Source organism: Bombina bombina, chromosome 2, assembly GCF_027579735.1.
Source record: "Bombina bombina isolate aBomBom1 chromosome 2, aBomBom1.pri, whole genome shotgun sequence".
Taxonomy (NCBI): Eukaryota; Metazoa; Chordata; class Amphibia; order Anura; family Bombinatoridae; genus Bombina; species Bombina bombina.
In genome coordinates, this window is record NC_069500.1 from 5,441,718 (window position 1) to 5,467,717 (window position 26,000).

Below are 26,000 nucleotides of genomic sequence, written 5' to 3' on the forward strand. Positions count from 1 at the left end.
CAGCACTGTGTGTCTGTCTGTAACTGTCTGTCTGTCTATAGGAATCTGATGCTAGAGAAGGAGCTGACCAGTACTGTGTGTCTGTCTGTCTGTCTATAGGAATCTAATGCTAGAGAAGGAGCTGGCCAGTACTGTGTGTCTGTCTGTAACTGTCTGTCTGTCTATAGTAATCTGATGTTATAGAAGGAACTGACCAGTACTGTGTGTCTGTCTGTAACTGTCTGTCTATAGTAATCTGATGTTAGAGAAGGAACTGACCAGCACTGTGTGTCTGTCTGTCTATAGTAATCTGATGTTAGAGAAGGAACTGACCAGTACTGTGTGTCTGTCTGTAACTGTCTGTCTATAGTAATCTGATGTTAGAGAAGGAACTGACCAGTACTGTGTGTCTGTCTGTAACTGTCTGTCTATAGTAATCTGATGTTAGAGAAGGAACTGACCAGTACTGTGTGTCTGTCTGTAACTGTCTGTCTATAGTAATCTGATGTTAGAGAAGGAACTGACCAGTACTGTGTGTCTGTCTGTAACTGTCTGTCTGTATAGTAATCTGATGTTAGAGAAGGAACTGACCAGTACTGTGTGTCTGTCTGTAACTGTCTGTCTATAGTAATCTGATGTTAGAGAAGGAACTGACCAGCACTGTGTGTCTGTCTGTCTATAGTAATCTGATGTTAGAGAAGGAACTGACCAGTACTGTGTCTCTGTCTGTAACTGTCTGTCTGTCTATAGGAATCTGATGCTAGAGAAGGAACTGACCAGTACTGTGTGTCTGTCTGTAACTGTCTGTCTATCTATAGGAATCTGATGCTAGAGAAGGAACTGACCAGTACTATGTGTCTGTCTGTAACTGTCTGTCTATTGGAATCTGATGCTAGAGAAGGAACTGGCCAGTACTGTGTGTCTGTCTGTAACTGTCTGTCTGTCTATAGGAATCTAATGCTAGAGAAGGAACTGACCAGTACTGTGTGTCTGTCTGTCTGTCTGTCTATAGGAATCTAATGCTAGAGAAGGAACTGACCAGTACTGTGTGTCTGTCTGTAACTGTCTGTCTGTCTATAGGAATCTGATGCTAGAGAAGGAACTGACCAGCACTGTGTGTCTGTCTGTAACTGTCTGTCTGTCTATAGGAATCTAATGCTAGAGAAGGAACTGACCAGTATTGTGTGTCTGTCTGTAACTGTCTGTCTGTCTGTCTATAGGAATCTAATTCTAGAGAAGGAACTGACCAGTACTGTGTGTCTGTCTGTAACTGTCTGTCTGTCTATAGGAATCTAATGCTAGAGAAGGAGCTGACCAGTACTGTGTGTCTGTCTGTAACTGTCTGTCTGTCTAAAGGAATCTAATGGTAGAGAAGGAACTGACCAGCACTGCGTGTCTGTCTGTAACTGTCTGTCTGTCTAAAGGAATCTAATGGTAGAGAAGGAACTGACCAGCACTGTGTGTCTGTCTGTAACTGTCTGTCTGTCTATAGGAATCTAATGCTAGAGAAGGAGCTGACCAGTACTGTGTGTCTGTCTGTAACTGTCTGTCTATAGGAATCTAATGTTAGAGAAGGAGCTGACCAGTACTGTTTGTCTGTCTGTAACTGTCTGTCTGTCTATAGGAATCTAATGCTAGAGAAGGAACTGACCAATACTGTGTGTCTGTCTGTAACTGTCTGTCTGTCTATAGGAATCTGATGCTAGAGAAGGAACTGACCAGTACTGTGTGTCTGTCTGTAACTGTCTGTCTGTCTATAGGAATCTGATGCTAGAGAAGGAGCTGACCAGTACTGTGTGTCTGTCTGTAACTGTCTGTCTGTCTATAGGAATCTAATGCTAGAGAAGGAACTGACCAGCACTGTGTGTCTGTCTGTAACTGTCTGTCTGTCTATAGGAATCTGATGCTAGAGAAGGAACTGACCAGTACTGTGTGTCTGTCTATAGGAATCTGATGCTAGAGAAGGAACTGACCAGTACTGTGTGTCTGTCTATAGGAATCTAATGCTAGAGAACGAACTGACCAGTACTGTGTGTCTGTCTATAACTGTGTGTCTGTCTATAGGAATCTAATGCTAGAGAAGGAACTGACCAGTACTGTGTGTCTGTCTGTAACTGTCTGTCTGTCTATAGGAATCTAATGCTAGAGAAGGAACTGACCAGTACTGTGTGTCTGTCTGTAACTGTCTGTCTGTAACTGTCTGTCTGTCTATAGGAATCTGATGCTAGAGAAGGAGCTGACCAGTACTGTGTGTCTGTCTGTAACTGTCTGTCTGTCTATAGGAATCTGATGCTAGAGAAGGAGCTGACCAGTACTGTGTGTCTGTCTGTAACTGTCTGTCTATAGGAATCTAATGCTAGAGAAGGAACTGACCAGTACTGTGTGTCTGTCTGTAACTGTCTGTCTGTAACTGTCTGTCTGTCTATAGGAATCTGATGTTAGAGAAGGAGCTGACCAGTACTGTTTGTCTGTCTGTAACTGTCTGTCTGTCTATAGGAATCTAATGCTAGAGAAGGAACTGACCAGTACTGTGTGTGTGTCTGTAACTGTCTGTCTGTCTATAGGAATCTAATGTTAGAGAAGGAGCTGACCAGTACTGTTTGTCTGTCTGTAACTGTCTGTCTGTCTATAGGAATCTAATGCTAGAGAAGGAACTGACCAGTACTGTGTGTCTGTCTGTAACTGTCTGTCTGTCTATAGGAATCTAATGCTAGAGAAGGAACTGACCAGTACTGTGCGTCTGTCTGTAACTGTCTGTCTGTCTATAGTAATCTGATGTTAGAGAAGGAACTGACCAGTACTGTGTGTCTGTCTGTAACTGTCTGTCTGTCTATAGGAATCTGATGCTAGAGAAGGAGCTGACCAGCACTGTGTGTCTGTCTGTAACTGTCTGTCTGTCTATAGGAATCTAATGCTAGAGAAGGAACTGACCAGTACTGTGTGTCTGTCTGTAACTGTCTGTCTGTCTATAGGAATCTAATGTTTGACAGTTACAGACAGACACACAGTACTGGTCAGTTCCTTCTCTAACATTAGATTCCTATAGACAGACAGTTACAGACAGACACACAGTACTGGTCAGTTCCTTCTCTAGCATCAGATTCCTATAGACAGACAGACAGTTACAGACAGACACACAGTACTGGTCAGTTCCTTCTCTAGCATCAGATTCCTATAGACAGACAGACAGTTACAGACAGACAGACAGTTACAGACAGAAACACAGTACTGGTCAGTTCCTTCTCTGTCTGTCTATAGGAATCTAATGCTAGAGAAAGAACTGACCAGTACTGTGTGTCTGTCTGTAACTGTCTGTCTATAGGAATCTAATGCTAGAGAAGGAACTGACCAGTACTGTGTGTCTGTCTGTAACTGTCTGTCTGTCTGTCTGTCTATAGGAATCTAATGCTAGAGAAGGAACTGACCAGTACTGTGTGTCTGTCTGTAACTGTCTGTCTGTCTGTCTATAGGAATCTAATGCTAGAGAAGGAGCTGACCAGTACTGTGTGTCTGTCTGTAACTGTCTGTCTATAGGAATCTAATGCTAGAGAAGGAACTGACCAGTACTGTGTGTCTGTCTGTAACTGTCTGTCTGTCTATAGGAATCTAATGCTAGAGAAGGAACTGACCAGTACTGTGTGTCTGTCTGTAACTGTCTGTCTATAGGAATCTAATGCTAGAGAAGGAACTGACCAGTACTGTGTGTCTGTCTGTAACTGTCTGTCTATAGGAATCTGATGCTAGAGAAGGAGCTGACCAGTACTGTGTGTCTGTCTGTAACTGTCTGTCTGTCTATAGGAATCTAATGCTAGAGAAGGAACTGACCAGTACTGTGTGTCTGTCTGTAACTGTCTGTCTGTCTATAGGAATCTAATGTTTGACAGTTACAGACAGACACACAGTACTGGTCAGTTCCTTCTCTAACATTAGATTCCTATAGACAGACAGTTACAGACAGACACACAGTACTGGTCAGCTCCTTCTCTAGCATCAGATTCCTATAGACAGACAGACAGTTACAGACAGACACACAGTACTGGTCGGTTCCTTCTCTAGCATTAGATTCCTATAGACAGACAGACAGTTACAGACAGACACACAGTACTGGTCAGCTCCTTCTCTAGCATCATATTCCTATAGACAGACAGACAGTTACAGACAGACACACAGTACTGGTCAGTTCCTTCTCTAGCATCAGATTCCTATAGACAGACAGACAGTTACAGACAGACAGACAGTTACAGACAGACACACAGTACTGGTCAGTTCCTTCTCTGTCTGTCTATAGGAATCTAATGCTAGAGAAAGAACTGACCAGTACTGTGTGTCTGTCTGTAACTGTCTGTCTATAGGAATCTAATGCTAGAGAAGGAACTGACCAGTACTGTGTGTCTGTCTGTAACTGTCTGTCTGTCTGTCTATAGGAATCTAATGCTAGAGAAGGAACTGACCAGTACTGTGTGTCTGTCTGTAACTGTCTGTCTGTCTGTCTGTCTATAGGAATCTAATGCTAGAGAAGGAGCTGACCAGTACTGTGTGTCTGTCTGTAACTGTCTGTCTATAGGAATCTAATGCTAGAGAAGGAACTGACCAGTACTGTGTGTCTGTCTGTAACTGTCTGTCTGTCTATAGGAATCTAATGCTAGAGAAGGAACTGACCAGTACTGTGTGTCTGTCTGTAACTGTCTGTCTATAGGAATCTAATGCTAGAGAAGGAACTGACCAGTACTGTGTGTCTGTCTGTAACTGTCTGTCTGTCTATAGGAATCTAATGCTAGAGAAGGAGCTGACCAGTACTGTGTGTCTGTCTGTAACTGTCTGTCTATAGGAATCTAATGTTAGAGAAGGAGCTGACCAGTACTGTGTGTCTGTCTGTAACTGTCTGTCTATTGGAATCTGATTCTAGAGAAGGAACTGGCCAGTACTGTGTGTCTGTCTGTAACTGTCTGTCTATAGGAATCTAATGTTAGAGAAGGAGCTGACCAGTACTGTGTGTCTGTCTGTCTATCGGAATCTAATGCTAGAGAAGGAACTGACCAGTACTGTCTGTCTGTCTGTAACTGTGTGTCTGTCTATAGGAATCTAATGCTAGAGAAGGAACTGACCAGTACTGTGTGTCTGTCTGTAACTGTCTGTCTGTCTATAGGAATCTGATGCTAGAGAAGGAACTAACCAGTACTGTGTGTCTGTCTGTAACTGTGTGTCTGTCTGTAACTGTGTGTCTGTCTATAGGAATCTAATGCTAGAGAAGGAGCTGACCAGTACTGTGTGTCTGTCTGTAACTGTCTGTCTGTCTGTCTATAGGAATCTGATGCTAGAGAAGGAACTAACCAGTACTGTGTGTCTGTCTTTAACTGTCTGTCTGTCTGTCTATAGGAATCTAATGCTAGAGAAGGAACTGACCAGCACTGTCTGTCTGTCTATAGGAATCTAATGCTAGAGAAGGAGCTGACCAGCACTGTGTGTCTGTCTGTAACTGTCTGTCTGTCTATAGGAATCTAATGCTAGAGAAGGAGCTGACCAGCACTGTGTGTCTGTCTGTAACTGTCTGTCTGTCTATAGGAATCTAATGCTAGAGAAGGAGCTGACCAGTACTGTGTGTCTGTCTGTAACTGTCTGTCTGTCTATAGGAATCTGATGTTAGAGAAGGAGCTGACCAGTACTGTGTGTCTGTCTGTAACTGTCTGTCTGTCTATAGGAATCTAGTGCTAGAGAAGGAACTGACCAGTACTGTGTGTCTGTCTGTAACTGTCTGTCTGTCTATAGTAATCTGATGTTAGAGAAGGAACTGACCAGTACTGTGTGTCTGTCTGTAACTGTCTGTCTGTCTATAGGAATCTGATGCTAGAGAAGGAACTGAGCAGTACTGTGTGTCTGTCTGTAACTGTCTGTCTGTCTATAGGAATCTGATGCTAGAGAAGGAACTGACCAGTACTGTGTGTCTGTCTGTAACTGTCTGTCTGTCTATAGGAATCTGATGCTAGAGTAGGAACTGACCAGTACTGTGTGTGTGTCTGTAACTGTCTGTCTGTCTATAGGAATCTGATGCTAGAGAAGGAACTGACCAGTACTGTGTGTCTGTCTGTAACTGTCTGTCTGTCTATAGGAATCTGATGTTAGAGAAGGAACTGACCAGTACTGTGTGTCTGTCTGTAACTGTCTGTCTGTCTATAGGAATCTGATGCTAGAGAAGGAACTGACCAGCACTGTGTGTCTGTCTGTAACTGTCTGTCTGTCTATAGGAATCTGATGCTAGAGAAGGAGCTGACCAGTACTGTGTGTCTGTCTGTAACTGTCTGTCTGTCTATAGGAATCTGATGCTAGAGAAGGAGCTGACCAGTACTGTGTGTCTGTCTGTAACTGTCTGTCTGTCTATAGGAATCTAATGCTAGAGAAGGAACTGACCAGTACTGTGTGTCTGTCTGTAACTGTCTGTCTGTCTATAGGAATCTGATGCTAGAGAAGGAACTGACCAGCACTGTGTGTCTGTCTGTAACTGTCTGTCTGTCTATAGGAATCTGATGCTAGAGAAGGAGCTGACCAGTACTGTGTGTCTGTCTGTAACTGTCTGTCTGTCTATAGGAATCTAATGCTAGAGAAGGAACTGACCAGTACTGTGTGTCTGTCTGTAACTGTCTGTCTGTCTATAGGAATCTGATGCTAGAGAAGGAACTGACCAGCACTGTGTGTCTGTCTGTAACTGTCTGTCTGTCTATAGGAATCTGATGCTAGAGAAGGAGCTGACCAGTACTGTGTGTCTGTCTGTCTATAGGAATCTAATGCTAGAGAAGGAACTGACCAGTACTGTGTGTCTGTCTGTAACTGTCTGTCTGTCTATAGTAATCTGATGTTAGAGAAAGAACTGACCAGTACTATGTGTCTGTCTGTAACTGTCTGTCTATAGTAATCTGATGTTAGAGAAGGAACTGACCAGCACTGTGTGTCTGTCTGTCTATAGTAATCTGATGTTAGAGAAGGAACTGACCAGTACTGTGTGTCTGTCTGTAACTGTCTGTCTGTCTATAGGAATCTGATGCTAGAGAAGGAACTGACCAGTACTGTGTGTCTGTCTGTAACTGTCTGTCTGTCTATAGGAATCTGATGCTAGAGAAGGAACTGACCAGCACTGTGTGTCTGTCTGTAACTGTCTGTCTGTCTATAGGAATCTAATGCTAGAGAAGGAACTGACCAGTACTGTCTGTCTGTCTGTAACTGTCTGTCTGTCTATAGGAATCTGATGCTAGAGAAGGAACTGACCAGTACTGTCTGTCTGTCTGTAACTGTCTGTCTGTCTATAGGAATCTGATGCTAGAGAAGGAACTGACCAGTACTGTGTGTCTGTCTGTAACTGTCTGTCTGTCTATTGGAATCTGATGCTAGAGAAGGAACTGACCAGTACTGTGTGTCTGTCTGTAACTGTCTGTCTATTGGAATCTGATGCTAGAGAAGGAACTGGCCAGTACTGTGTGTCTGTCTGTAACTGTCTGTCTGTCTATAGGAATCTAATGCTAGAGAAGGAACTAACCAGTACTGTGTGTCTGTCTGTAACTGTCTGTCTGTCTATAGGAATCTAATGCTAGAGAAGGAACTGACCAGTACTGTGTGTCTGTCTGTCTGTCTGTCTGTCTATAGGAATCTAATGCTAGAGAAGGAACTGACCAGTACTGTGTGTCTGTCTGTAACTGTCTGTCTGTCTATAGGAATCTGATGCTAGAGAAGGAACTGACCAGCACTGTGTGTCTGTCTGTAACTGTCTGTCTGTCTATAGGAATCTAATGCTAGAGAAGGAACTGACCAGTACTGTGTGTCTGTCTGTAACTGTCTGTCTGTCTATAGGAATCTAATTCTAGAGAAGGAACTGACCAGTACTGTGTGTCTGTCTGTAACTGTCTGTCTGTCTATAGGAATCTAATGCTAGAGAAGGAGCTGACCAGTACGGTGTGTCTGTCTGTAACTGTCTGTCTGTCTAAAGGAATCTAATGGTAGAGAAGGAACTGACCAGCACTGCGTGTCTGTCTGTAACTGTCTGTCTGTCTAAAGGAATCTAATGGTAGAGAAGGAACTGACCAGCACTGTGTGTCTGTCTGTAACTGTCTGTCTGTCTATAGGAATCTAATGCTAGAGAAGGAACTGACCAGTACTGTGTGTCTGTCTGTAACTGTCTGTCTGTCTATAGGAATCTAATGCTAGAGAAGGAGCTGACCAGTACTGTGTGTCTGTCTGTAACTGTCTGTCTATAGGAATCTAATGCTAGAGAAGGAACTGACCAGTACTGTGTGTCTGTCTGTAACTGTCTGTCTGTCTATAGGAATCTAATGCTAGAGAAGGAACTGACCAGTACTGTGTGTCTGTCTGTAACTGTCTGTCTGTCTGTCTGTCTATAGGAATCTAATGCTAGAGAAGGAACTGACCAGTACTGTGTGTCTGTCTGTAACTGTCTGTCTGTCTATAGGAATCTAATGCTAGAGAAGGAACTGACCAGTACTGTGTGTCTGTCTGTAACTGTCTGTCTGTCTATAGCAATCTGATGATAGAGAAGGAACTGACCAGTACTGTGCGTCTGTCTGTAACTGTCTGTCTGTCTAAAGGAATCTAATGGTAGAGAAGGAACTGACCAGCACTGCGTGTCTGTCTGTAACTGTCTGTCTGTCTATAGGAATCTGATGCTAGAGAAGGAGCTGACCAGCACTGTGTGTCTGTCTATAGGAATCTGATGGTAGAGAAGGAACTGACCAGCACTGTGTGTCTGTCTGTAACTGTCTGTCTGTATATAGGAATCTAATGCTAGAGAAGGAACTGACCAGTACTGTGTGTCTGTCTGTAACTGTCTGTCTGTCTATAGGAATCTAATGCTAGAGAAGGAACTGACCAGTACTGTGTGTCTGTCTGTAACTGTCTGTCTGTCTGTCTATAGGAATCTAATGCTAGAGAAGGAGCTGACCAGTACTGTGTGTCTGTCTGTAACTGTCTGTCTATCTATAGGAATCTAATGCTAGAGAAGGAACTGACCAGTACTGTGTGTCTGTCTGTAACTGTCTGTCTGTCTGTCTATAGGAATCTAATGCTAGAGAAGGAACTGACCAGTACTGTGTGTCTGTCTGTCTGTCTGTCTATAGGAATCTAATGTTAGAGAAGGAGCTGACCAGTACTGTGTGTCTGTCTGTAACTGTCTGTCTATTGGAATCTGATGCTAGAGAAGGAACTGGCCAGTACTGTGTGTCTGTCTGTAACTGTCTGTCTATAGGAATCTAATGTTAGAGAAGGAGCTGACCAGTACTGTGTGTCTGTCTGTCTGTCTGTCTATCGGAATCTAATGCTAGAGAAGGAACTGACCAGTACTGTCTGTCTGTCTGTAACTGTGTGTCTGTCTATAGGAATCTAATGCTAGAGAAGGAACTGACCAGTACTGTGTGTCTGTCTGTAACTGTCTGTCTATAGGAATCTGATGCTAGAGAAGGAACTAACCAGTACTGTGTGTCTGTCTGTAACTGTCTGTCTGTCTATAGCAATCTGATGATAGAGAAGGAACTGACCAGTACTGTGTGTCTGTCTGTAACTGTCTGTCTGTCTAAAGGAATCTAATGGTAGAGAAGGAACTGACCAGTACTGTGTGTCTGTCTGTAACTGTCTGTCTGTCTGTAACTGTGTGTCTGTCTGTAACTGTGTGTCTGTCTATAGGAATCTAATGCTAGAGAAGGAGCTGACCAGTACTGTGTGTCTGTCTGTAACTGTCTGTCTGTCTGTCTATAGGAATCTGATGCTAGAGAAGGAACTAACCAGTACTGTGTGTCTGTCTGTAACTGTCTGTCTGTCTATAGGAATCTAATGCTAGAGAAGGAACTGACCAGCACTGTCTGTCTGTCTATAGGAATCTAATGCTAGAGAAGGAGCTGACCAGCACTGTGTGTCTGTCTGTAACTGTCTGTCTGTCTATAGGAATCTAATGCTAGAGAAGGAGCTGACCAGCACTGTGTGTCTGTCTGTAACTGTCTGTCTGTCTATAGGAATCTAATGCTAGAGAAGGAGCTGACCAGTACTGTGTGTCTGTCTGTAACTGTCTGTCTGTCTATAGGAATCTGATGTTAGAGAAGGAGCTGACCAGTACTGTGTGTCTGTCTGTAACTGTCTGTCTGTCTATAGGAATCTAGTGCTAGAGAAGGAACTGACCAGTACTGTGTGTCTGTCTGTAACTGTCTGTCTGTCTATAGTAATCTGATGTTAGAGAAGGAACTGACCAGTACTGTGTGTCTGTCTGTAACTGTCTGTCTGTCTATAGGAATCTGATGCTAGAGAAGGAACTGAGCAGTACTGTGTGTCTGTCTGTAACTGTCTGTCTGTCTATAGGAATCTGATGCTAGAGAAGGAACTGACCAGTACTGTGTGTCTGTCTGTAACTGTCTGTCTGTCTATAGGAATCTGATGCTAGAGAAGGAACTGACCAGTACTGTGTGTCTGTCTGTAACTGTCTGTCTGTCTGTCTATAGGAATCTGATGCTAGAGAAGGAACTGACCAGCACTGTGTGTCTGTCTGTAACTGTCTGTCTGTCTATAGGAATCTGATGCTAGAGAAGGAGCTGACCAGTACTGTGTGTCTGTCTGTAACTGTCTGTCTGTCTATAGGAATCTAATGCTAGAGAAGGAACTGACCAGTACTGTGTGTCTGTCTGTAACTGTCTGTCTGTCTATAGGAATCTGATGCTAGAGAAGGAACTGACCAGCACTGTGTGTCTGTCTGTAACTGTCTGTCTGTCTATAGGAATCTGATGCTAGAGAAGGAACTGACCAGCACTGTGTGTCTGTCTGTAACTGTCTGTCTGTCTATAGGAATCTGATGCTAGAGAAGGAACTGACCAGTACTGTGTGTCTGTCTGTAACTGTCTGTCTGTCTATAGGAATCTAATGCTAGAGAAGGAACTGACCAGTACTGTCTGTCTGTCTGTAACTGTGTGTCTGTCTATAGGAATCTAATGCTAGAGAAGGAACTGACCAGTACTGTGTGTCTGTCTGTAACTGTCTGTCTGTCTATAGGAATCTGATGCTAGAGAAGGAACTGACCAGCACTGTGTGTCTGTCTGTAACTGTCTGTCTGTCTATAGGAATCTGATGCTAGAGAAGGAGCTGACCAGTACTGTGTGTCTGTCTGTCTGTCTATAGGAATCTAATGCTAGAGAAGGAGCTGACCAGTACTGTGTGTCTGTCTGTCTGTCTATAGGAATCTAATGCTAGAGAAGGAACTGACCAGTACTGTGTGTCTGTCTGTAACTGTCTGTCTGTCTATAGTAATCTGATGTTAGAGAAGGAACTGACCAGTACTGTTTGTCTGTCTGTAACTGTCTGTCTATAGTAATCTGATGTTAGAGAAGGAACTGACCAGCACTGTGTGTCTGTCTGTCTATAGTAATCTGATGTTAGAGAAGGAACTGACCAGTACTGTGTGTCTGTCTGTAACTGTCTGTCTGTCTATAGGAATCTGATGCTAGAGAAGGAACTGACCAGTACTGTGTGTCTGTCTGTAACTGTCTGTCTGTCTATAGGAATCTAATGCTAGAGAAGGAACTGACCAGCACTGTGTGTCTGTCTGTAACTGTCTGTCTATAGGAATCTAATGCTAGAGAAGGAACTGACCAGTACTGTCTGTCTGTCTGTAACTGTCTGTCTGTCTATAGGAATCTGATGCTAGAGAAGGAACTGACCAGTACTGTCTGTCTGTCTGTAACTGTCTGTCTGTCTATAGGAATCTGATGCTAGAGAAGGAACTGACCAGTACTGTGTGTCTGTCTGTAACTGTCTGTCTGTCTATTGGAATCTGATGCTAGAGAAGGAACTGACCAGTACTGTGTGTCTGTCTGTAACTGTCTGTCTATTGGAATCTGATGCTAGAGAAGGAACTGGCCAGTACTGTGTGTCTGTCTGTAACTGTCTGTCTGTCTATAGGAATCTAATGCTAGAGAAGGAACTAACCAGTACTGTGTGTCTGTCTGTAACTGTCTGTCTGTCTATAGGAATCTAATGCTAGAGAAGGAACTGACCAGTACTGTGTGTCTGTCTGTCTGTCTATAGGAATCTAATGCTAGAGAAGGAACTGACCAGTACTGTGTGTCTGTCTGTAACTGTCTGTCTGTCTATAGGAATCTGATACTAGAGAAGGAACTGACCAGCACTGTGTGTCTGTCTGTAACTGTCTGTCTGTCTATAGGAATCTAATGCTAGAGAAGGAACTGACCAGTACTGTGTGTCTGTCTGTAACTGTCTGTCTGTCTATAGGAATCTAATGCTAGAGAAGGAGCTGACCAGTACTGTGTGTCTGTCTGTAACTGTCTGTCTGTCTAAAGGAATCTAATGCTAGAGAAGGAACTGACCAGCACTGTGTGTCTGTCTGTAACTGTCTGTCTGTCTATAGGAATCTAATGCTAGAGAAGGAGCTGACCAGTACTGTGTGTCTGTCTGTAACTGTCTGTCTATAGGAATCTAATGCTAGAGAAGGAACTGACCAGTACTGTGTGTCTGTCTGTAACTGTCTGTCTGTCTATAGGAATCTAATGCTAGAGAAGGAACTGACCAGTACTGTGTGTCTGTCTGTAACTGTCTGTCTGTCTGTCTATAGGAATCTAATGCTAGAGAAGGAACTGACCAGTACTGTGTGTCTGTCTGTAACTGTCTGTCCGTCTATAGGAATCTAATGCTAGAGAAGGAACTGACCAGTACTGTGTGTCTGTCTGTAACTGTCTGTCTGTCTATAGCAATCTGATGATAGAGAAGGAACTGACCAGTACTGTGCGTCTGTCTGTAACTGTCTGTCTGTCTAAAGGAATCTAATGGTAGAGAAGGAACTGACCAGAACTGCGTGTCTGTCTGTAACTGTCTGTCTGTCTATAGGAATCTGATGCTAGAGAAGGAGCTGACCAGCACTGTGTGTCTGTCTATAGGAATCTGATGGTAGAGAAGGAACTGACCAGCACTGTGTGTCTGTCTGTAACTGTCTGTCTGTATATAGGAATCTAATGCTAGAGAAGGAACTGACCAGTACTGTGTGTCTGTCTGTAACTGTCTGTCTGTCTGTCTATAGGAATCTAATGCTAGAGAAGGAGCTGACCAGTACTGTGTGTCTGTCTGTAACGGTCTGTCTATAGGAATCTAATGTTAGAGAAGGAGCTGACCAGTACTGTGTGTCTGTCTGTAACTGTCTGTCTATAGGAATCTAATGTTAGAGAAGGAGCTGACCAGTACTGTGTGTCTGTCTGTAACTGTCTGTCTGTCTATAGGAATCTAATGCTAGAGAAGGAACTAACCAGTACTGTGTGTCTGTCTGTAACTGTCTGTCTGTCTATAGGAATCTAATGCTAGAGAAGGAACTGACCAGTACTGTGTGTCTGTCTGTAACTGTCTGTCTGTCTGTCTATAGGAATCTAATGCTAGAGAAGGAGCTGACCAGTACTGTGTGTCTGTCTGTAACTGTCTGTCTATTGGAATCTGATGCGAGAGAAGGAACTGGCCAGTACTGTGTGTCTGTCTGTAACTGTCTGTCTATAGGAATCTAATGTTAGAGAAGGAGCTGACCAGTACTGTGTGTCTGTCTGTCTGTCTATCGGAATCTAATGCTAGAGAAGGAACTGACCAGTACTGTCTGTCTGTCTGTAACTGTGTGTCTGTCTATAGGAATCTAATGCTAGAGAAGGAACTGACCAGTACTGTGTGTCTGTCTGTAACTGTCTGTCTATAGGAATCTGATGCTACAGAAGGAACTAACCAGTACTGTGTGTCTGTCTGTAACTGTCTGTCTGTCTATAGCAATCTGATGATAGAGAAGGAACTGACCAGTACTGTGTGTCTGTCTGTAACTGTCTGTCTGTCTAAAGGAATCTAATGGTAGAGAAGGAACTGACCAGTACTGTGTGTCTGTCTGTAACTGTGTGTCTGTCTGTAACTGTGTGTCTGTCTATAGGAATCTAATGCTAGAGAAGGAGCTGACCAGTACTGTGTGTCTGTCTGTAACTGTCTGTCTGTCTGTCTATAGGAATCTAATGCTAGAGAAGGAACTGACCAGCACTGTCTGTCTGTCTATAGGAATCTAATGCTAGAGAAGGAGCTGACCAGCACTGTGTGTCTGTCTGTAACTGTCTGTCTGTCTATAGGAATCTAATGCTAGAGAAGGAGCTGACCAGTACTGTGTGTCTGTCTGTAACTGTCTGTTTTTCTATAGGAATCTGATGTTAGAGAAGGAGCTGACCAGTACTGTGTGTCTGTCTGTAACTGTCTGTCTGTCTATAGGAATCTAGTGCTAGAGAAGGAACTGACCAGTACTGTGTGTCTGTCTGTAACTGTCTGTCTATAGTAATCTGATGTTAGAGAAGGAACTGACCAGTACTGTGTGTCTGTCTGTAACTGTCTGTCTGTCTATAGGAATCTGATGCTAGAGAAGGAACTGAGCAGTACTGTGTGTCTGTCTGTAACTGTCTGTCTGTCTATAGGAATCTGATGCTAGAGAAGGAACTGACCAGTACTGTGTGTCTGTCTGTAACTGTCTGTCTGTCTATAGGAATCTGATGCTAGAGAAGGAACTGACCAGTACTGTGTGTCTGTCTGTAACTGTCTGTCTGTCTATAGGAATCTGATGCTAGAGAAGGAACTGACCAGTACTGTGTGTCTGTCTGTCTGTCTATAGGAATCTAATGCTAGAGAAGGAACTGACCAGTACTGTGTGTCTGTCTGTAACTGTCTGTCTGTCTATAGTAATCTGATGTTAGAGAAGGAACTGACCAGTACTGTGTGTCTGTCTGTAACTGTCTGTCTATAGTAATCTGATGTTAGAGAAGGAACTGACCAGCACTGTGTGTCTGTCTGTCTATAGTAATCTGATGTTAGAGAAGGAACTGACCAGTACTGTGTGTCTGTCTGTAACTGTCTGTCTGTCTATAGGAATCTGATGCTAGAGAAGGAACTGACCAGTACTGTGTGTCTGTCTGTAACTGTCTGTCTGTCTATAGGAATCTGATGCTAGAGAAGGAACTGACCAGCACTGTGTGTCTGTCTGTAACTGTCTGTCTGTCTATAGGAATCTAATGCTAGAGAAGGAACTGACCAGTACTGTCTGTCTGTCTGTAACTGTCTGTCTGTCTATAGGAATCTGATGCTAGAGAAGGAACTGACCAGTACTGTCTGTCTGTCTGTAACTGTCTGTCTGTCTATAGGAATCTGATGCTAGAGAAGGAACTGACCAGTACTGTGTGTCTGTCTGTAACTGTCTGTCTGTCTATTGGAATCTGATGCTAGAGAAGGAACTGGCCAGTACTGTGTGTCTGTCTGTAACTGTCTGTCTGTCTATAGGAATCTAATGCTAGAGAAGGAACTAACCAGTACTGTGTGTCTGTCTGTAACTGTCTGTCTGTCTATAGGAATCTAATGCTAGAGAAGGAACTGACCAGTACTGTGTGTCTGTCTGTCTATAGGAATCTAATGCTAGAGAAGGAACTGACCAGTACTGTGTGTCTGTCTGTAACTGTCTGTCTGTCTATAGGAATCTGATGCTAGAGAAGGAACTGACCAGCACTGTGTGTCTGTCTGTAACTGTCTGTCTGTCTATAGGAATCTAATGCTAGAGAAGGAACTGACCAGTACTGTGTGTCTGTCTGTAACTGTCTGTCTGTCTATAGGAATCTAATTCTAGAGAAGGAACTGACCAGTACTGTGTGTCTGTCTGTAACTGTCTGTCTGTCTATAGGAATCTAATGCTAGAGAAGGAGCTGACCAGTACTGTGTGTCTGTCTGTAACTGTCTGTCTGTCTAAAGGAATCTAATGGTAGAGAAGGAACTGACCAGCACTGCGTGTCTGTCTGTAACTGTCTGTCTGTCTAAAGGAATCTAATGGTAGAGAAGGAACTGACCAGTACTGTGTGTCTGTCTGTAACTGTCTGTCTGTCTATAGGAATCTAATGCTAGAGAAGGAACTGACCAGTACTGTGTGTCTGTCTGTAACTGTCTGTCTGTCTATAGGAATCTAATGCTAGAGAAGGAGCTGACCAGTACTGTGTGTCTGTCTGTAACTGTCTGTCTATAGGAATCTAATGCTAGAGAAGGAACTGACCAGTACTGTGTGTCTGTCTGTAACTGTCTGTCTGTCTATAGGAATCTAATGCTAGAGAAGGAACTGACCAGGACTGTGTGTCTGTCTGTAACTGTCTGTCTGTCTGTCTATAGGAATCTAATGCTAGAGAAGGAACTGACCAGTACTGTGTGTCTGTCTGTAACTGTCTGTCTGTCTATAGGAATCTAATGCTAGAGAAGGAACTGACCAGTACTGTGTGTCTGTCTGTAACTGTCTGTCTGTCTATAGCAATCTGATGATAGAGAAGGAACTGACCAGTACTGTGCGTCTGTCTGTAACTGTCTGTCTGTCTAAAGGAATCTAATGGTAGAGAAGGAACTGACCAGCACTGCGTGTCTGTCTGTAACTGTCTGTCTGTCTATAGGAATCTGATGCTAGAGAAGGAGCTGACCAGCACTGTGTGTCTGTCTATAGGAATCTGATGGTAGAGAAGGAACTGACCAGCACTGTGTGTCTGTCTGTAACTGTCTGTCTGTATATAGGAATCTAATGCTAGAGAAGGAACTGACCAGTACTGTGTGTCTGTCTGTAACTGTCTGTCTATAGGAATCTAATGCTAGAGAAGGAACTGACCAGTACTGTGTGTCTGTCTGTAACTGTCTGTCTATAGGAATCTAATGCTAGAGAAGGAACTGACCAGTACTGTGTGTCTGTCTGTAACTGTCTGTCTGTCTATAGGAATCTAATGCTAGAGAAGGAACTGACCAGTACTGTGTGTCTGTCTGTAACTGTCTGTCTGTCTATAGGAATCTGATGTTAGAGAAGGAGCTGACCAGTACTGTGTGTCTGTCTGTAACTGTCTGTCTATTGGAATCTGATGCTAGAGAAGGAACTAACCAGTACTGTGTGTCTGTCTGTAACTGTCTGTCTATTGGAATCTGATGCTAGAGAAGGAACTGACCAGCACTGTGTGTCTGTCTGTAACTGTCTGTCTATAGGAATCTGATGCTAGAGAAGGAACTGACCAGTACTGTGTGTCTGTCTGTAACTGTCTGTCTGTCTATAGGAATATGATGCCAGAGAAGGAACTGACCAGTACTGTGTGTCTGTCTGTAACTGTCTGTCTGTATATAGGAATCTAATGCTAGAGAAGGAACTAACCAGTACTGTGTGTCTGTCTGTAACTGTCTGTCTATCTATAGGAATCTAATGCTAGAGAAGGAACTGACCAGTACTGTGTGTCTGTCTGTAACTGTCTGTCTGTCTATAGGAATCTGATGTTAGAGAAGGAGCTGACCAGTACTGTGTGTCTGTCTGTAACTGTCTGTCTGTCTATAGGAATCTAATGCTAGAGAAGGAGCTGACCAGTACTGTGTGTCTGTCTGTAACTGTCTGTCTGTAACTGTCTGTCTGTCTATAGGAATCTAATGTTAGAGAAGGAGCTGTCCAGTACTGTGTGTCTGTCTGTAACTGTCTGTCTGTCTATAGGAATCTAATGCTAGAGAAGGAACTGACCAGTACTGTGTGTCTGTCTGTAACTGTCTGTCTGTCTATAGGAATCTGATGTTAGAGAAGGAGCTGACCAGTACTGTGTGTCTGTCTGTAACTGTCTGTCTGTCTATAGGAATCTAATGCTAGAGAAGGAACTAACCAGTACTGTGTGTCTGTCTGTAACTGTCTGTCTGTCTATAGGAATCTGATGTTAGAGAAGGAGCTGACCAGTACTGTGTGTCTGTCTGTAACTGTCTGTCTGTAACTGTCTGTCTGTCTATAGGAATCTAATGCTAGAGAAGGAACCGACCAGTACTGTGTGTCTGTCTGTAACTGTCTGTCTGTCTATAGGAATCTGATGCCAGAGAAGGAGCTGACCAGTACTGTGTGTCTGTTTGTAACTGTCTGTCTGTCTGTCTATAGGAATCTAATGCTAGAGAAGGAGCTGACCAGTACTGTGTGTCTGTCTGTAACTGTCTGTCTGTCTGTCTATAGGAATCTAATGCTAGAGAAGGAACTGACCAGTACTGTGTGTCTGTCTGTAACTGTCTGTCTGTCTGTCTATAGGAATCTGATGCTAGAGAAGGAACTGACCAGCACTGTGTGTCTGTCTGTAACTGTCTGTCTGTCTATAGGAATCTGATGGTAGAGAAGGAGCTGACCAGTACTGTGTGTCTGTCTGTAACTGTCTGTCTGTCTGTTTGTCCATAGGAAACTGATGCTTGAGAAGGAACTGACCAGCACTGTGTGTCTGTCTGTAACTGTCTGTCTGTCTATAGGAATCTGATGCTAGAGAAGGAACTGACCAGTACTGTTTGTCTGTCTGTAACTGTCTGTCTGTCTATAGGAATCTGATGCTAGAGAAGGAACTGACCAGTACTGTGTGTCTGTCTGTAACTCTCTGTCTGTCTATAGGAATCTGATGCTAGAGAAGGAACTGACCAGCACTGTGTGTCTGTCTGTAACTGTCTGTCTGTCTATAGGAATCTGATGCTAGAGAAGGAACTGACCAGTACTGTGTGTCTGTCTGTAACTGTCTGTCTGTCTATAGGAATCTAATGCTAGAGAAGGAGCTGACCAGTACTGTGTGTCTGTCTGTAACTGTCTGTCTGTCTATAGGAATCTGATGCTAGAGAAGGAACTGACCAGTACTGTGTGTCTGTCTGTAACTCTCTGTCTGTCTATAGGAATCTGATGCTAGAGAAGGAACTGACCAGCACTGTGTGTCTGTCTGTAACTGTCTGTCTGTCTATAGGAATCTGATGCTAGAGAAGGAACTAACCAGTACTGTGTGTCTGTCTGTAACTGTCTGTCTGTCTATAGGAATCTGATGCTAGAGAAGGAACTGACCAGTACTGTGTGTCTGTCTGTAACTGTCTGTCTGTCTGTTTGTCCATAGGAAACTGATGCTTGAGAAGGAACTAGCCAGCATGCTGTGGAGGATTCGATGGGAGGAACTACAGTTTGGAAATTCAGAACGTTATCATAAAAGAGCTGGAAGTCGCATCACTTTGTCGCTGGTGAGAGATCTAACAAGATATCTTACATTTCATCTCTTCCTGCTTTATATAATCCCTCCCTATAATTCTTCCTATTGCTCCATATAATCCCTCCCTATAATTCTTCCTATTGCTCCATATAATCCCTCCCTATAATTCCTATTGCTCCATATAATCCCTCCCTATAATTCCTATTGCTCCATATAAAACTCCCTAAAACTCTTCCAATTGCACAATATAACTCCTCCTACTACACCATATAATCCTCTCTATAACTCCTCCTATTGGACCATATAACCTTCCCTATAGCTCCTCCTATTGCACCATATAACCCTCCCTATAACTACTCCTATTGCACCATATAACCTTCCCTATAGCTCCTCCTATTGCACCATATAACCCTCCCTATAACTCCTATTGCACCATATAACCCTTCTTATAACTCCTCCTATTACACCATAACATTCTCTATAACTCCTATTGTACCATATAACTACACTCCCTCTTCCTGCTTTATATAATCCCTCCCTATAACGCCTCCTATTGCTCCATATAAAACTCTCTAAAACGCTTCCTCTTACACCATATAACCCTCACTATAACTCCACCTATTGCACCATATAACCTTCCCTATAACTACTCCTATTGCACCATATAACCCTCCCTATAACTCCTCCTATTGTACCATATAACCCTCCCTATAACTACTCCTATTGCACCATATAACCCTCCCTATAACTCCTCCTATTGTACCATATAACCCTCCCTATAACTCCTCCTATTGCACCATGTAACCCTCTCTATAACTCCCCCTATTGCACCATATAACCCTCCTTATAACTCCTCCTATTGTACCATATAACCTTCCCTATAACTCCTCCTATTGCACCATATAACCCTCCCTATAACTCCTCCTATTGCACCATATAACCTTCCCTATAACTCCTCCTATTGCACCATATAACCCTCCCTATAACTCCTCCTATTGCACCATATAACCCTCCCTATAACTCCTATTGCACCATATAACCCTTCCTATAACTCCTCCTATTGCACCATATAACCCTCCCTATAACTCCTCCTATTGCACCATGTAACCCTCCCTATAACTATTCCTATTGCACCATATAATCCCTCCCTATAATTCCTATTGCTCCATATAAAACTCCCTAAAACTCTTCCTATTGCACCATATAATTCCTCCTACTACACCATATAACCCTCCTTATAACTCCTATTATTCCATATAAACCTCATAACTCCTCCTATTGCACCATATAACCCTCCCTATAATTCCTCCTATTGTACTGTATAACCCTCCCTATAACTCCTCCTATTGGACCCTATAATCATCCCTATAACTCCTCCTATTGCACTATATAACCTTCCCTATAGCTCCTCCTATTGCACCATATAACCCTTCTTATAACTCCTCCTATGACACCATATAACCCTCCCTATAACTCTTCCTATTGCACCATAACCTTCCCTTTAACTCCTATTGTACCATATAACCCTCCCCATAACTCCTCCTATTGCACAATATAACCCTCCCTATAACTCTTCGTTCTACACCATATAACCCTCCTTATAACTCCTCCTATTACACCAAAAAACCCTTTTTATAACTCCTCCTATTGCACCATAACCTTCCCTATAACTCCTACTGCACCATATAACCCTCCCTATAACTCCTATTGTACCATATAACCCTCCCTATAACTCCTATTGTACCATATAACCTTCCCTATAACTCCTATTGTACCATATAACCCTCCCTATAACTCATCCTACGGACCCCAGGTATCCGGACTGGGTATCTCTGCTAAAAGTTCCTGCTTCCTCCCCAGAACCTGTAGCTGTATAGCTGGAAAGTGATTATAGCAAGTAACCCACCCTAAAAAAACAGACAAGACCAGTATTAAGGTGAAACACGAACAGACTTTATTCGGAAAACCACACAGCTTATATACACATTCTCATCTTGATAAGAGACTTATATGATCCCGCTATTCCTTCCCCTCCAGACAGGCAGGCGCCTCTATAGGAGCGAGTCACATAGAGACCCCCATAGTATCTAGGTCACGGTTTCGGGGTTATCCTGGTGGAGCGACGGCCCTTACAGGGTGTCGTGGGAAAGCTCCTGGTCCCCAGATGCTACAGTCCAAAAAGCAACATGACCTGTTACTGGGGACCGGAGTGACAGCCTGGCAAAGGTACTCAGGAACAGCCAAAGGTGGGGGGTGTCCAAAACCCCCCGGTTCCCGAGTGAGCTCCTCCTCAGCAATCACCCAAACCCATGTCCATCAAAGGCATGACAAGTCCCCAAAAGAGCGGAGCTCTAGGGCAAAGGGCCTCTGGAGCGACGTAGGTTAAAGTTTAGCAGGGATCTCTAGCAAGCCCAGCCGGCGAGTAGTTCCATAAGCCTGGCAAGTCAGGAAGGGGCCAAGCGGGCAGAGATCAGCTCTTTCCGTGACAAAGTGTAATCCTAATATAAATAGCAGGGGAGCTGGGGGAAACACAACAATCAAAATAGGACAGGGGGGCCTTGGCAGTCTGGTGTCCGTGACAGTGCTCCCCCCCTATAGTTCGGCAGACCTGGCTAGATCCCAATGGGTCGGCTTGGGGCTGTCTGGTGATAGTACTCCAATTTTAGGTTGCCGGGAGAGGTCATCTCATCCCCGCAACATCTCTCACTAGAAAACACCAAACACATAAAACCTAAAGTTCTTAACGCCCCACCCCGGGTTCATGGCATCACTGTTGCTCCCTCCTGGCATTCATCCCCTGCACCCTGGGGCACAGGGATATCCAAATAATGCCAAGCCCTGTCACTCAGCTTCCGATAACAGGTTTCTAAATCAGGCCCTAGTACATGTGCCCACCCACAAGGAACATTTACAGAGTGGACTCCTGACTCTCCCATGAAAGGAATCTGTCACTGGAGAGAGTGACTGATTGCCCATTATCTCTGCAATCTGACCAGCCACTGGGGATAAGGCAGGGTAGCTGGGGCTGCTGTAACACAAGGTTGGGGACCTGGGCTAACTGCCCAGCATTCTTGGGATTCACAGGTGGAGGCTGTAGTCTCAATCACCCTCACTGGAAAATCCTCCTTGACGGGGAAAGGGCAGTAATCAGCATTCACCTGCCCGGTTGCCAGCTCCACTGCTGGATGGACCACAGTTACTATTCCACGGCTGCATAATAGGGGTGGGCAGAGGCCAGCGGCACTTTGCCCCACTGCCAGCTCTTCTGCTGGGTTGATATAGGGGTCTATCTAAGCCACCTCCAGGACAACAGGAACATACTTCAGCTTTACAGTTTCCACTGCCTCTCCAGTATAACCCAGTGGAGTTGGTGGAGGGCAGTGATCAATCTCCCTCTCAGGGCTCCCTGGAACTTTCTCTGCAGCTGGGGAGAGAGATTGGCTACCTCCTCTCCCTGAAATGGGTTCTGCTGCTGGGGAGGGAGTTGGCTACCTCCTCTCCCTGGAACTGGTTGTGCCGCTAGGGAGAGAGGTTGGCTACCTCCTCTCCATGTAACTGGTTGTGCCGCTAGGGAGAGAGGTTGGCTACCTCCTCTCCCTGGAACAGGTTCTGCTGCTGGGGAGAGAGGTTGGCTACCTCCTCTCCCTGAAACTGGCCTTGCCGCTGGGGAGAGGGCCGGTTACCTCCTCTCCCTGGAAACTGATCTGCCGCTGGGGAGAGAGATCTGCTATCTACTCCCCCTGAAACTGGTTCTGCTGCTGGGAAGATAGATCGGCTACCTCCTCTCCCTGGAAACTGCTCTGCTGCTGGGGAGAGAAGTCGGCTATCTACTCCCCCTGGAACTCGCTCTGCCGCTGGGGAGAGAGGTCGGCTACCGCCTCTACCTGAAACAGATTCTGATGCTTGGAAGGGAGGTTGGCTACCTCCACTCCCTGGAGCTGGTTCTGCCACTGGGGAGAGAGGTCGGCTACCTCCTCTCCCTGGAAACCAATCTGCCGCTGGGTAGAAAGGTCTGCTACCTCTCCTACCTGAAACAGGTTCTGCCGCTGGGGAGAGAGGTCGGCTATCTCCTCTCCCTGAAACAGATTCCGCTGCTGGGAAGGGAGGTTGGCTACCTCCTCTCCCTGGAACTGGCTCTGCCACTGGGGAGAGAGATCGGCTATCTACTCCCCCTGCAACTGCTCTGCCACTGGGGAGAGAAGTCGGCTACCTCCTCTCCCTGGAAACTGCTCTGCTGCTGGGGAGAGAAGTCGGCTACCTCCTCTACCTGAAACAGGTTTTGCCACTGGGGAGGGAGGCTGGCTATCTCCTCTCCCTGAAACAGATTCTGCTGCTGGGAAGGGAGGTAGGCTACCTCCTCTCCCTGGTAATGTTTCTGCCGCTGGGGAGAGAGGTCGGCTACCTCCTTTCCCTGGAAACATCTGCCACTGGGGAGAGAGGTTGGCTACCTGCTCTCCCTGGAACTGACTCTGCCACTGGGGAGATAGATTGGCTGTATCCTCTCCCTAAAACAGGTTCTGCCGCTGGGGAGAGAGTTTGGTTACCTCCTCTCCCTGGAACTGCAGAGATATCGCAGGTGCTGGGCAGAGGCTAGCGGCACTTGGCCCTGATGCCAGCACTTCCGCTGGTGCTGTGAAAACATTCCAATCCAACGGCTCCATAGCCTGCTGCTGAAAACAATCTAGCAGCTTTTTGTAGGCCACTTCTAGCTCCCATTCCTGGACACTTATAAATTCCAGATCGGCTTGCAAGTTGCAGCCATGGTACCCTCGAGAGGTTCAGCAGTTTCCCTCAGTACTCACTAATTTCATCCAGTCTCCACTCAGCCTCGCTCCCAAAGTCTGGGTCCTTTGTCAGCTTTTTAAATAGCAATCCAGGGCCGCCAAAGCCAAAGCCCTCGGTGGGAATGCCATCCTCCAGCCATGGCCGTACTTGCATAGCATACCATTGGTGGGCCTGGTAGCTGTCGTCCAGCGTCAGCTCAGTCTAGACCAGTGCATCTAATTCAGATAGCCATTCTTCCCTGGGCTGCTCTCCCAAGTAAGGCGCTCGTAAGTCCAGCTGGAGCCAGTATCTTTCCTTTGCAGTGGGGAGGACTTTTCCACAATAGTCCTGCTTCTGTTGAAGAGCCTCCCTCCAGAGTTTCCGGCGGATAAAGTCCCTCCATCCCAGCTCATCCTGTGCAGAACCAGGACCATCCAGCTGGGCCAGCACCTCTTGCAGTCTCCATCGGAACACAGCTTTCATGGCTGCCGGCCACTGTGGTGCTTCTATGCTGTTAACAGGAAACGTTGTCCCTGTGGTGGTTTCAACTGCTCCATATGGGGAAAGCAGATCCCGCCACTGCCACCAGTTGGGATGGACCCCGGATACCCGACTGGGTATCTGCGCCAAAAAATCCCGATTCCTCCCCGGAACCTGTAGCTGTATAGCTGGAAAGTGATTATAGCAAGTAGCCCACCCTAATAATCAGACAAGATTAGTATTAAGGTGAAACGCAAACAGACTTTATTGGGAAAACCACACAGCTTATATACACATTCTCATCTTGATGATCTTGATGATCTTGAAGAGCCTTATCTGATCTCACCTACATAGGAGCCATAGTCTCATAGAGACCCCCACAGTATCGAGGTTGCAGCTTTGGGGTGATCCCAGGGGGGAGCGGTGGCCCTTCCAGGGTGTTGTTGGAAAGCTCCTGGTCCCCAGATGCTACAGTACAAAAAGTGGCATGATCTGTTACTTAGGACCAGAGTGACAGCCTGGCAAAGGTACTCAGTAACAGCCTAATGTGGGGGGTGTCCAAAACCCCCGGTTCCCGAGTGAGCTCCCCTCAGCAATCACCCCAACCCATGTCCATCAAAGGCATAACCAGTCCCTAAAAGAGCGGAGCTCTGGGACAAAGGGCCTCTGGAGCGACCCAGGTTAAATTTAGGCAGGGATCTCGAGCAAGCCCAGCTGGTGAGTAGTTCCATAAACCCGGCAAGTTAGGAAGGGGCCAAGCGGGCAGAGATCAACTCTTTCCATGACATAGTGTAATCCTAATACAAATAGCAGGGGAGCTGGGTGAAACACAACAATCAAAATAGGACAGGGGTGACCTTGGCAGTCTAGTATCCATTAAACAGTGGAAATGAGACTAAGCGCCAAGGAATAGTACCGCTAGCTTTGGACAAAAGGCCTACTAGCTGGCCAAAAGGGGAGGTAAAATCGATTGGATGTGTGCAAAGTGCTTAAAGAGGCCGGGGTAACTAAAAGATGTGGAAATGGGTTGGGAGGACTAAATAAACTAGTAGATTGGTTGTCTTGGTAGCAATATGTATGGAGTAGGCTTACTGATCTAAAATTGTGGTTTAATACAATCACATAATATAAATACAATGGAAAACAGTAGATAATAAAATCAGCAAGATATACGCAAACAGTTATAAAAGACAATGTAAAATCACAGTGGATAATAATGAATAATAAAATCACAATAGATGATAGCAATATAAAATCTTGGATCCATGATGATGATTGTATGGGTGGGGAATGGCTTGACAATAAAAGCGATTAATAGGCTTAAACTTGTTTACAAGTGAACAGGCTAGTGTGTCCAAATAAGATTGTAGTTGTGGACAGTCTCCGAGGAAATTGGGTGCCTAATGTCCCTAATATGAAAGTTTCCAAGGAGTGGGGAATGGTAGTCCAGTAAAGGAATGATTAAAAGTTTGCAAACTTGCAAGTGGACAGAATAAACAATATAAGAGATTAATAACAGTGTAATATAGTAATTCCCCTAGACAACCTCACTATATCAATAAAACCTAAAAAACTGATAATATTAAAGCAATGTAGGGAATGGTGTAAGCATGGTTGCGCCTATAAAAGCTCGCCCTAAAAAGGAACCAGCAAGTTAGTCTAAAAGTGGAGTAACTAAAGCTGCAACTAAAGAAAAATATTGGAACTAAGAGAAAAAAGAGAAGAGAAAAAAATATTAATATAATAACTACTTTA

At 44.7% G+C, this 26,000-nt stretch overlaps 1 protein-coding gene across 1 annotated transcript in view; it reads left to right on the plus strand.

The window, feature by feature from the left end:
• LOC128650467 (atrial natriuretic peptide receptor 2-like) overlaps nt 1-26,000 on the plus strand; it is a 570,608-nt gene that overhangs the window by 200,894 nt on the left and 343,714 nt on the right. Inside the window, 1 exon segment of the mRNA XM_053704420.1 lies at nt 18,912-19,032. Coding sequence (XP_053560395.1) covers nt 18,912-19,032 — 121 coding nt within the window.